A 13,435-nucleotide genomic window follows, 5' to 3' on the forward strand; every position below is an offset into this window, starting at 1 on the left:
TTATATAATGATGCACTATATCCTCTTTCAGATCAATTTCAGGTGTAAACCATCATTCAGGGAATCTGGCTCTCGGAACATACGGGAGGTGAGGTTTTGAGCTGGAGTTTGAGTTGTAGCCACTTGTTTCTCATCTCCTAGTTATTGTTTTCCCATTGTTTTCTGCATGTTTTCCTTGTTCTCTTCGATTGTGTGCCATTCCTGTGCTCAGGGCTCCATTAAAACAGCCAGTAACATCTTAACCCTGTAACTCTATAACTCTATATACTCAAAAACTGAATTTCCACCCTTATACTAACTGTTAGACCCTGTTTACATCTGATCACTGTGTGCAGTGCTTGTGAATATACAGTATCTATGCTCATGGGTGTGGTGGTCTCGAAATTAGGTGTGTTTAGGTCAATTTCTGGTGTATTGCTATCTTGGCAATAGAAAACACAGGTGTGCCACTTACTGAATTGCTATCATGGCAGTGAATTATTAACTCAGGCTAGAATCAGTCTCAGAATAGCAATAAAGGTGTGAATGTGCAGTTCAGTTTTGTTTGCTAAGAAGTACAGAAGTGCTGCACCATAGAAATAGCAATCTGCCAAAATCAGAGCGCACCTGGCTCTTAAAGGGAATGTGAGGCAAGTGAATCAATGCTGATTTGTTTATTGCACGTTACGCCCAAAACACACCCATGATTAGTTACAAAAATTAGTTCATGTCTTTTGCACATTTTGAGCCTCGCAGGCTGTACTTTTCCCCAACATTACGACAGCAAAGACACACTGTAAAAAAGGTCACTAAAACAGAGTGACAAGGTGTAAATAGGGTCTTAGGTAGGGTCTTACACTCAGTTCCCAACATAAAACAGCAGTAATTCTCAATTTTCTAAATTATTTTCTCATTAATACAACTTTATTTAGTTATGCTTTACGCAATCGCTGTTAAAGTGGAGCTCTCGGCTTCTGACATATTTCTGCCTTCTTTCTTCACTTGTTAAAAATGTCCTTCCTTCCTGTGCCATTCCTCTCCTGTTTTCCTCCATCCTTCCTCCTGTTGACCTCATGTTTTTGCATCATGCCTTGCGTGGGCTAGCCCGCCTGGCGACGCAGAGCCATTAAAGGTCAGGCTGCTCTGGAGCGAATCAGGCGCGGTGCAGCTAACCGCACTGCGCATACACCTCTCATACAGGTATTATTCACATGCACTTCTTTTTTCCCCTGTTTTTGCTTACTGACCTTAAGCTCAGTAAGCCAAAAAAAATGTTAGTTTTTTTTTTGTTGCGTTTATTGCTTTATATAAAACACCAAGACTGGAACACATTGAGTCTGAGAAAAGACCAAGACATTTAGTAGTAGTTGAACCTGAGTTAAAGGAGAACTCGGGTGTAAAATGGACTTTTAGTGTAGTAAAACTTGATAAAAAGTACTTACTTTTGATGAATAGCACACCTCCGTTCTCCCACAGCATTCCGAGATCCAGACATTTGAACAGTTTGTCCAAACACCCTTCAGACTGGATGACACGGGGCATAAATCGCTTTTTCCACTGTTATCCAGCGCAAAGTAGCTTGACACCTCCTTGCTAGAATACCAAGAGCCCTGATATTTAAAACGAGGCACTAATAACTTAAAAAGTGCACAAGAAGCTGTGAAATAACAAGATGCCTTTTATTTTTAGTTCAGTGATGGCGGCACTTGGAGCTGAAGCTCGCGTTATGTAAACTTTTTTTTTTATAAACTTCTTGTGCACTTTTTAAGTTATAAATGGCTCGTTTTAAATGTCAGGGCTCTCCGCATGCTAGCAAGGAGGTGTGGAGCTATTTTGAGTCTGGATAACGGTGGAAAAATCGATATATCGGTGCAAATTATGCCCCGTGTCACCCAGTCTGAAGGGTTTTTGGACAAACTGTTAAAATTTCTGGATCTCATCAAAGGTTAATACTTTTAATCATGTTTTACTACACCAAAAGTCCATTTTACACCTTTAAGACACGAGTTCTCCTTTAAGACACATGCACGACCAACTGTGAAATCCACCCCACCAAAAAAAAAAAAAAAACTGTGACTCGAGCGCTACAACGACGACATGACTTCACTGGTCTGTAGAAAGAAATAAACATGTAGCTGCATGCAAAATTTGTGTTAGTTTTGCCTAAATACTGCTCTGATTAATTTTAACCTTAATCTCAACCTCAGTTCTCTTAACCTCAGCCCTTCCCTCAGTTCCCCTGAGGAAATCTTGCTTCTTTTTGATTTTCAGTTTATTTTTTAAGCTGCATTTTGTTTATAAAAATTTCCTTCCTCGTGGGGTTTGAATAGATTTTCTCACAACATCAAAGTTTTCTCTTCACTGCAGGGATATTTATTCTGCATATTGAAGCCCAAAGCACACACACGTACAATAATTTCACCGTCAATCTATCAATGTAGATAGACTTACACACACAAGTCATTTTATTATTGTACACCATTTCTAGCTTCTTCTAGTTCATAAGGGCTGATGGTACTGATATCTCTAGCTCACTCCTAACTATAGGCACAGTTTTATTGCTGTTGAAATTACAACGATCCCTGATGTCATTATCTATTCTCCTCCTGTCTTTTATCACTCTTTCATCTTCATTTCTGTGTCCTGGGTGTACATATACAGTTTATCTCTTATGTTTGTTTGGGATTGTGTTTGTTAAGCTGTGCGGTGAAATCAGAGACTTAATGTGTTATTTTTCATTCTCTACTGAAAAGAACCATATACTAGTGCATCCCAAATCCCAAATTACAATATCATAAAAAGTTACTATATTTTAGTAATTTAGTTTAAATTGTAAAACTCTTATATATATTATATAGATGGATTACACAGAGTGATCTATTTTAAGCATTTACATATTTTATTCTTGATGATTATGGCTTACAGAAAATTTTCTCAGAAAATGTGAATATTATATAAGACCAATTGGTACTTTTGGCAGTGAGGGCAGTGTGCCAAGTCCTGCTGGAAAATGAAATCTCCATCTCCATAGAATTTGTCAGCAGAGGGAAGCATGAACACTAGCAGGTGACATGACTCTCCAAACCATCACTGATTGGTGGAAACTTCACACTAGACCTCAATCAGCTTAAACTGTGTGTCTCTCCACTCTGCTCCCTTGATTTACAAATGAAATGTAAAATTTACTGATGGTCAGTCATGGTTTGGAGAGTCATGTCATCTGCTGGTGTTGATCCACTGTGTTTTATTATCAAGTCTAAAGTCAGTGCAGTGTTTTCCCACAAAATCTTACAGCACGAGAGATGCGGATTTCATTTTCTAGCAGGACTTGGCACACTGCCCACACTGCGAAAAGTTCCAGTTGGTCTTATATTATATTCTAACTTTCTGAGACACTGATATTTTTGGGTTTTCATTGGCTGTAAGCCATAATTATCAACAATAAAAGAAAAACACTTTATGCCACTGTAGCTAAATTAATTGGAGGTGGACGAAAAAGAAGAAATTATTAAAGAAATAATTACAGTCAAATGCTTAAGAAATGTAGACCACTCTAGAAACCACTGCTAAGGATACAAATCTTTTCTATGGGTGCCATTAGTTCTGAAGCGTACACCTTGGAATCACTTAAAAGTCACCTTGACATCTTGAGCAAAATGTTATTTTTCTTGTAGCTGATTTGCTGCAGAATGACTTTACAGTAAAAAGTCTCTCATTTCATTCTGATTACTAGAGCTTTTAATCACTTTTGTGTCTGTGGCCTCATGGTGATGAGATTAATGAGATCAAATTGGGCTTGTTCTGTTTCCATGGTAGCCTACCATAGTGCGACATCACTGGGTCCATCGACGGCGGCAGGAGGGGAAGTGTAAACAGTGTGGGAAGGTATGTGTGTGTCTACAGCCCTGGGTAGGCCAGATGGGAAAGCCTATTAGAAATGCTTGACATGATGCAGATGCTGTAATTAGTGTCTTTTGATAACTTGTCAACAACCTATGGAAATGTCACAGTTTTTTGTAGTTGTTTGCACATTTTAATGACTGGATAAATGATGACAAGCTGTGTGTGTCTTCGTGTGTGTGCGTAATTGCTGTCTGCTTCTTTTTTCTGTGTATTTCCAGGGATTTCAGCAGAAGTTTGCCTTTCACAGTAAAGAGATTGTGGCCATTAGCTGCTCTTGGTGCAAGCAAGCAGTAAGTGTTTTCCCATGTACCTGTGTGTGTATGTGTATCTGTATGTGTAAAACATCAGGAAATTGTTGAACCGGAAACTTTTTACAGGGCAAGAAAAAGTATGTGAACCAGTTTTCTGTATATACAGTAATATACAGCTCTAGAAACAAAATAAGAGACCACTTAAAAATGATGAGTTTCTTTGATTTTACCACATTGAAAACCGATGAAATATAATCAAGAGGAAGATGGATGATAATAAGCCATCAAACCAAACTGAACTGCTTGAATTTTTGCACCAGGAGTGAGCGGCATAAAGTTATCCAAAAGCAGTGTGTAAGACTGGTGGAGGAGAACATGCCAAGATGCATGAAAGATTTCTACAAATAAATGCTCTAGATTACAATATTTATTATTGTCATTTATTATTATTTGAAATTTGGGAGAAATCATGTTTGTAGTTTATAAAATAAAACAATAATGTTCATTTTACTCAAACATATACCTATAAATAGCAAAATTAGAGAAACTGATTCAGAAACTGAATTGTATTTTCCAGAGCTGTATGTCTTATTGCTAGAGAGGATACAGTTAAATTATGTAGCAATCCAGGCTTCTTGTTCATGAAACCAATGCAAACAAAGAAAATTGTGGCTGGCTGAGGTATTACCTAAATAGTGGGCTGCTTCTCTCAGTCAATGAACTTTCAGGGAGAGCATTTTTATGCTGCATGCAGTGTTTGGCAGCATTCCAGGGTGTGCTTTTTTTTCATTTCTTTTTGTCTCCTGTATGTACATGCATGTATCCTAATGTATAGTATTACATAATCGTGTTTAATGTATTTGCTGTGTTTCTCTTCCTGCAGTATCACAATAAGGTGACATGCTTCATGCTACAGCAAATAGAAGAGGCTTGTTCATTAGGAGCTCATGCAGCAGTTATAGTACCTCCTACGTGGATTATACGTGTTCGCCGACCTCAGGTACACGTGCACGCACACACACTTACAAAATAATGATGAGTGAACTGAATGTATTGCTTTGAAACAGGTCCCAAGTTCTAATCCATAGACATATATTCACACATGCCCAAGCCATAGAGTTTCATTTTCACTCAGCAGTCACCAAACTCTACACCCTACAGGAATTGCATTGTTCTAGTTTTTCATCTTCTTCGATTTTACAGATAAAAACAAATTTGCTGCTCAGTACAAAATAATTTTTAAACAGGTTTACATCCTTGTGACCCGTTTTTGCACATTATTGTATTAATGGAAAATGACTGGAAAATGTACTGATAAAGATATATCACAGTATAAAACGCAGACACAATCCTACATTTAATACATTAAATTCTTCTGATAATCATCATTACCTTCTTAAAATAAAAGAAGAATTTCTCTGGCTTTTGTTGGAATAAATGTTTGTACTGTCCAAAGATTTTACTAGATTTTGCTGTGAGCATTGCTGTGAGAACTTGATTGCAATCAGTGAGAAAAGTGTTAATAAGGTCAGGATGTTAATTGATCACCACCGTACCTGACCATCAATCCATTTATAATAACTGAGAACATAGCTTAATGCTCAATGGTTCCAGTAGATTCATGTCTGTCTCCTCAAGAGAGTACTTTTCTACAGGGCTAGACAAGCTGTATGCGTGCATTTGCACATTTGTGTCAGCAATTGGTAAAACTGAAAGTACAGTAGCTGAGTGCATTATTTAGAATGCTATATATGGTTATAGCATCAACAGCCACTTTGCTAGAAATGACATTTTTCATGCCATATCAACTTTATTTTTTTTTAAGCTTTTTATAGCAGCAGTCAAAGAAATCATACTGTTCTCATTTTACATGAAGACATCATCTACCAGATTAATGATTATATATATGTTTGGCAAAATTTCCTGTATTTTAAAATGAGAATATCACAGAACAACAAAATATCGCAATGTACCGTATTTTTCACACAATAGGCGCTATTAAAACGTCTATTTTCTGGTCTGTATTCATACATAAGTTAAGTAAAGCTAAGCTAAGTAAACAAAACAGTATTTCTAAAAAAAAAAATCTAATTAGTCACAGTAAACTTAGATTATTAGATTTCCTCTAAAGCTAAGTGCAGCAGCATCAGCATTAGCATAATTTAACATGGTAAACACGCAGACTACAGTCTGATATACTCACCTCTGAACAGCGAAAGAGCTGGCACTTAACACGGTTAGCAGCTAATGCTAATACTGCTCCAGTAATGCTAGCTTGTGTTAGCAGCAAGCTACAGGCTGATAATACTTATCTTACCTCTGAATGGCAAAAGAGTTAGTGCTTAGCATAGTTAGCAGCTAATGCTAATACTGCTCCAGGCTCTGTGCTGGAGAACTAAACTGAAACTCCTGTATAACGCTGTACTTCAGCAGAGTGGTTTTACTGCTTCTTACAACCTGACTGGTAGAATTTATACATAAGGTGCACTGGATTATAAGGCGCACTAAAGGATTTTGGGAAAATTGTGTACCATATAGTGTGAAAAATATGGTACATTTCTCTCTTATTTAGTTAATACAACTGTTAGGGCTGGGGCGACGCGTCGACATAATCGACGTCATCGATTACAAAAATACATCGATTTGCATAACGTGCGTCGGCGCGTCGTAAACATGGCGGCGCCTGTGGAGAGCATTAGAGGTTAGATCGGGCCCAAAAATTCCAACTGGCTGTTTTCGGGCTGTTTTAATGAGCGAAATATGATCAGAATTATGTTAATTAACACGGTAACATAGAAGCATAGAACTATTATTTAATTAAAATGATTTTTAAGAACAGCTAAACACAGTTCTGCAAGTCAAACGCGGAGGAGTTCACGTGCGAGAGACACAGAGAGAGAGAGAGAGAGAGAGAGAGAGAGAGACAGAGAGAGAGAGAGAGAGAGAGAGAGAGAGAGAGAGAGAGATTTGCGTGTTCTGGTGAGAACTACTCACAGGTGAAGGTTCTCTTTGATCTCCTCGTGCTCATATTCTAGTCCCATTCATAATTCTGCAGCTCCCTCAGTGTTTTCTGCCGTATTTTGCGGCTAGCGCCAGCGCTTACAACTGACACCGCGGACCGCGAGGTGCCGCCGCGTTTGTGCCGAATCCGACTCTCTGCTGAATCTGACTCCCGCTTCGCGGACAGAATCGGCACAACACCCCCGCTGTAGAACTGCGGTAGTGAAAACAGCGCTTATAAATAAATTAGTTTAGTTTCACTTTCAGTTTTCGTTTTTTTTTTTTTTAAATAAAAATATAATTAAAAAACAGACGCCTACATCTCGGACTATTTTCTGGAGCCCGGGTCGGATTTACGGGCGGGCCTCGGGTCATGTCGGGTTCGGGCAGAGAATCTAAGCTCTAGAGAGCTTGGACTCCGGAGAGCAATCTCCAGCTACAAAAAAACGCCAGCGGGCATCTAAAGTTTGGGAGCATTTCACGCAAAAGGGCAACAATGTGGTCCTCTGCCATATGTGCAAAAGGAGCACTTGAAGCGCAAACATCCAGGAGCACTATGTCAACAGGGTCACACAGTAAGTTACTGTTTACATCAGGGTCTCCGCGGGTGTCCTTAAAAAGACTTAAGGCTGTCTACCAAAGGTTTTAAACCTGCCACAGGCAGAAATTATACATTTTTGGTTTATATTTGTGCATGGCATTTCGCAGTTTCCAGAAACAGTAGCATTATTCATAGGTTCAGGTGTTTAGCTAAGCTAGCTGCCTTAAGTTATTTTAGCTAGCGCCGTCGGTGCTGCGGTGTCACACCGTTTTCTGTCACCGTCGGAATTTTGTGACCAGTGCTCACGGTTATGAGCGTTCATTGGCAAAACGGAAGCTTTCTATACCTACACCTTACCCTCAGCCCTAAACTGAACCGTTTTGGCCAGTCGGGGTAAACATTAGAAACGAACACGTTTCGAATGGCCAGTGCACCGGTCTGCTGAGAACTACTTGCCAGTGGTCACAAAATCTAGCGGTCACAGAAAACAGTGCAACACACGGTTGTGGTGTATGGGAGCTTATCCATTTTTAGCGTTATAGATCTAAACAACGTGCTGTACATGTAAGTGATTATAAGTGTGGGGTTTGGTTTAGTAGGCTTGTGTTGTTGTTGTTGTTGTTATTATATATAAATATAGTAATTTATCGTTTGCTTTAAAACGTAAAATAATTATTTAAATATTTTTCTCAATGAATAGATTAGTCGACTAATCGAAAAAAATAATCGTTAGAATAATCGTTTAAAAAATAATCGTTAGGGACAGCCCTAACAACTGTAAGTCGCAAAGCTTTTAGGATACTGGCATCAGTAGAGTAAACACTAAGATATAGTCAGTGCTGCTGGGAATTTCATAAAAATAATAATACTCAGAAGATTGATTATTGTTTTTAAAAAGTACAGCACGCTTGCAAATCAGTCTGTCAGTGTAATTTCACTAATGAAATAATTAGGGGTGAAACGATTACTCGAGTTATTCGAGTTACTCGATTAAAAAAAATGATCAAATAATATTCTGTGCCTCGAGTAATCGTTTATTTAATTAAAAAACTCAGCGCTCAGTAATTCGCGCTTTTAATGTGACAAAGCAGGAAGAAGGAGGCGGCAGAGGTTTTAGCTGAGAAGAGGGTATTTTAAAGCGGCGAGGGAAAAGAGCGACAACTTACGAGGAAAAAGGGCAAAAATAATGCAACATTTTAGGCTGAACAGCGTATATTCACTCTTGTCTCCCACAACAGCACTTTTTTTTTGCTGCACCGTCTCAGCCGAGGACACGTTAGCGGTGGAGCCGAGAGAAGATTAATATAACTTATAACAAATCAATGAGATTAATATTTCTGTACCATAATAACCTAACGACAGCGCTGAGGAGTGCTGACTATTAGGAATACTGTGTAATGTGTGTGGTTTGTTTATAAAAACAGACAATTCTGGACTTAATATAATAAAAATAAGTGAACACAGCGCTGAGGAGTTTATAAACAAATACATAACTTCCATAACTGGCAACATCTCTGCTGTTCAGAAACTGAGATGCACAACATAATGCAAATGTTTATGACTTTTTTATTGATTAATTCCCCATAGTTTTGATACTTTCAAGAAATCCTTGTTGAAAATAATTTAACTTAATTTATTAAAGTACTAATTATTAAATTATTGTTATTCCTTTATTTCTTTTGTGTTTGCAGTTTGGAAATGTTGGAAAACTTATAACTCATCTATATAAGTTAAAAAGGAAATCAATTGGTCATTCATTATTAAGTAAAATGTCTTGTTTTTTTTTTTCTTGTGTATTTTTAATTACTCTTTAAGCAAACAAATATGTTTTATCCGATTAATCGAATCGATTTTTCAGTAGAGTACTCAATTATTAAAATAATTGATAGCTGCAGCCCTAGAAATAATTGCAGTGATTCTTAGTAGTGCTGTTGGACGCACACATCCTCCAAGTATGTAAGTTCCTCCCCTTTGGAGGTGCTCCAGGCTGCAGCTATACCCTTCTCACATCCTTAACAACACATGAAAAATACTTTGTTGTAATGTTGCGTGTGTCCAGCAGAGGGCTCCAGTGTACTGCTAATGAACCTGTATGTCTTCCCTAAACCTACAGTCTTCACTAAAGTCAAGCAAAAAGAAGAAACGGACCTCATTCAAGCGCAAATCCAGCAAGAAGGGAGCAGAGGTGGGGATCCTTTTCTCTTCCTGAAGTTTTTTTTTATTCAAGTATTTATTCAACAATCAAATTAACAGCTTTTTGTAATAAACACTAAACTAAAAATCTCATACACTCCCTTTTCCTGATAGGAAGCTCGATGGAAGCCCTTCATCGTGAGGCCGATTCCCTCACAGCTGATGAAGCCACTGCTAGTGTTTGTAAATCCAAAGAGCGGAGGAAACCAGGTCAGCCACTTAATCACCGCTGTAGGCATGAATCACTGAATCAAGTGGAATTTATTAGTGTAGATTACTGAATCAAGTGGAATTTATTAGTGTAGATTACTGAATCAAATGGAATTTAAATGCAGGAATCAATGCTATTGAGTCATACACACACACACATACACACACATCATGTATGAGATGCTGCAGAAATGTTGCATGTATTATTTGGGTGTTAATGAAGGAATGAATGAAGTTACACTTAAATAGTGACTTTCTAGAAACTCAGTGATGCTTTACAATCATTTTTACTTTACAACTATTTCTGATCAGTACTCATCCACACACCGGTGAGAAGTGGCAGCCAATAGCACACAGCATACCCTCAACTGGAAACAGCCGTCCACCTGAAGGACTGGTGTCCCTAGAGGAAACCCACGCAGGCATGGGGAGAACATTTTGCTTCACCTAGATAGGAACTTGAACCCTAGACCCCAGTACTGGGAGGCAAACGTGCTAACAACTCGGCTCATGCGAGTGCACAAATGAACAATTTTAAATAAAAACAGCAGTAAAATAAGCGATTCCAAGTTTTCCATTTACTCTACCTCGTTTTTTTATAGATGATAAATCGTCCCAGAAATAATTGTGATAAACAGTATTGTTGTCAGACCATTTAAATGCCACTGATATAATGATAATAGAATAGCACAACAACGCAGTTTTACACTTTTAAAGACAACAACATTTTAATTAATCATAGTTTGGGAAATACATACTTTTTTCTTCACCTACTGCAGGACTACAAAAATAGTTGTCTGCTATTAAAATACCCATTAATTGATATACACAGATGACATGGCTATGGAAACTTCTCACTCTTCCTCCAGACTCTGCTCCCTTGATTTCCAAATGAAATGTAAAATTTACTGATGATCAGTGATGGTTTGGAGAGACATGTCATCTGCTGGTGTTCCTCCAATGTTTTATATCAAGTCTAAAGTCAGTGCAGCACTTCCTGCTTCTCTCTGCTGACAACTTTTATGGAGATGCAGATTTCATTTTTCAGCAGGATGGCCTGGACTGCCTAAAGTACTAATTGGTCGTATATAATATTCTAATTTTTAATTTATTTAAAAAAAAAAAAAATGCTTAAAAAAAAAAAAAAAAAAAAAAAAAATATATATATATATATATATATATATATATATATATATATATATATATATATATATATATATATGGTCATGACAATTTGCCTTGAGGTCATGGAAAAGTCATGAAAAACCCATGAAAAACATGAACATTTATTGGTTAAAAAGTGTTTGAACCCTGCACATGTTGTGTGATTGTAGTCTTATTTAGTATCATTCTCAAAACTCATCTTAACAATGTTAAGGTGTTTAAAAAGAGAGCTTCTTCCAAGTTAACTTATGTAATTTGTTTTTAGGGGGCCAAAATCATCCAGTCGTTTATGTGGTATTTGAATCCTCGGCAAGTCTTCGACCTGAGCCAGGGGGGTCCTAAAGAAGGGTGAGTGCTTAACTGACTCTCTCTCTGCTCTCCTTAGTAGCACAGAATAGAAATGAATAAACATGAAATCTGCATATTTGCTAAGTTTGTAAGTATGTGTGTTTTGGTTATGGTTACGATGGTGAGTCTGTCTGTCTATCTGTCTGTTTCAGGCTGGAAATGTACCGGAAGGTTCACAACCTGCGGATTCTGGCCTGCGGTGGTGATGGCACTGTGAGTATCTGTGCATGCGTGAGTGTGTATGAGTTGTTAGTTATTAAGGCTCATAGGCCCTGTTTTAAACTGAGTTCTACCCCTCTCCAAACTTAATGTCATGAGCCAGGATGCTCAGATGATGCAGAATGATGCAGGATGCTGAGTCACACGCTTAGAGAAGGTTTACTGAGTCAAAGCTGAGGAGAGTTTTGCTGAACTGTTCAGAGTGTGTATCAGTGTATACACATTTGTACACACGTTTATGTGTCTGAGTGTGTCCCGGTTTGACTGTATTGCGGTGTCATCTCTGAGTAATTAAGAGCATTAGTTTGGATGAGCGTACAGCTCGTGGAATACCCCCATATTTCACACGCTGACATTTATCCACCCAGGAGGATTTCAGCACTGCTGCCTCTAACCACACAGAAATGTGGAGAAAAAAAAATCAAAAAAGAGTTTAAAAACATCCCCAGTGTCCTGGAGGAAGTGAGTTCTGGGAAAAATGTGCAATTTGCACCCTTGCTCTTTAATGGTATTTATATAAAGCTTTTATTTTGGGAGGGTTCATGCTGGTGTATCAAATATTCAGACTGCTGAAATATATGGTAATACATCTTCATCTTAATACAAGTTCTTTGGATCTGTCTAAATACAATGCCAGCTGTTGTCTTTTTTCCCAACAATGTAAATTAATAATAAAGTGATCCAGACTACGAAGAAGCACATAAGGAATCATGTAGTAACTTAAAAGTGTTAAACCAACTAAAATACAAAAGATGAAGCATTTAGGTGACTCTTATCTGGGGTTGAGCTGATCATTTGTGGTTTCTAAAGCTGGTAACTCTGATAAACATATCCTGTACAACAGAGGTAACACTTTTTTTTCTTTCCTGAGGCAGTCCTGATGAGTGCCAGTTTCATCAACATAATGTTTTTTAATGGTCTTTGTGACTGCACATGACGATAGTTTAAAAGTTCTCATTTACTGTATTAAAGTAATTTTTGTCTTTACTTAGTTAAGAGGTTCTTGCCATAATATGTGTTAAAACATCATTCAAATAGGGTTGTTTACTGTGTACCAACTCCACCTATATATATATATATATATATATATATATATATATATATATATATATATATATACACACATACATACATACACACTAAATACTGCTCTCTCTATAACACGTGCAGGTTGGCTGGATCTTGTCGACTCTGGATCAGCTGCAGCTGAACCCACAGCCGGCTGTGGCTGTTCTTCCTCTGGGGACAGGAAATGACCTCGCCAGGACCCTGAACTGGGGTGGGGTGAGTCAGAGCAACCACAGCCTCGGATCCCATTCATACTACTACAGTTAATGTGTTTGATTTTACCAAATTTAAAACCTATATGGATATAATCAAAAAAGGAAGATGGATGATCACAAGCCATCAAACCAAGCTATACTAAATTGGAGCACTGGGAGTGACATAAATTCATCCAAAAGCAGTGTGTAAGACTGGTGGAGAAGAACATGCCAAGATGCATGAAAACTGTGATTAAAAACTAGGGCTATTCCACCAAATATTGATTTCTGATCTCTTAAAACTTTATGAATATGAACTATTCTTTGCATTTTGAGGTGTTTTGTTATTTCAGCCATTTCGCCTC

At 37.8% G+C, this 13,435-nt stretch overlaps 1 protein-coding gene across 13 annotated transcripts in view; it reads left to right on the forward strand.

Moving 5' to 3' along the window:
• Positions 1-13,435, forward strand: part of dgkza (diacylglycerol kinase, zeta a) — a 244,352-nt gene that overhangs the window by 134,137 nt on the left and 96,780 nt on the right. For 7 of the 13 annotated variants that reach the window (XM_049471206.1, XM_049471207.1, XM_049471201.1 and 4 more), the window contains 10 exons: positions 32-88; positions 1,084-1,179; positions 3,796-3,864; positions 4,101-4,172; positions 5,017-5,133; positions 9,788-9,859; positions 9,982-10,077; positions 11,507-11,589; positions 11,742-11,802; positions 12,979-13,092. In XM_049471206.1, the coding sequence (XP_049327163.1) occupies positions 32-88; positions 1,084-1,179; positions 3,796-3,864; positions 4,101-4,172; positions 5,017-5,133; positions 9,788-9,859; positions 9,982-10,077; positions 11,507-11,589; positions 11,742-11,802; positions 12,979-13,092 (837 nt within the window). The remainder of the gene's footprint in view (positions 1-31; positions 89-1,083; positions 1,180-3,795; positions 3,865-4,100; positions 4,173-5,016; positions 5,134-9,787; positions 9,860-9,981; positions 10,078-11,506; positions 11,590-11,741; positions 11,803-12,978; positions 13,093-13,435) is intronic. The other 6 variants (XM_049471208.1, XM_049471209.1, XM_049471210.1 and 3 more) reach the window with 1 other exon arrangement.

The sequence above is a fragment of the Astyanax mexicanus genome, chromosome 23 (assembly GCF_023375975.1).
Source record: "Astyanax mexicanus isolate ESR-SI-001 chromosome 23, AstMex3_surface, whole genome shotgun sequence".
In the NCBI taxonomy this organism is placed as follows: Eukaryota; Metazoa; Chordata; class Actinopteri; order Characiformes; family Acestrorhamphidae; genus Astyanax; species Astyanax mexicanus.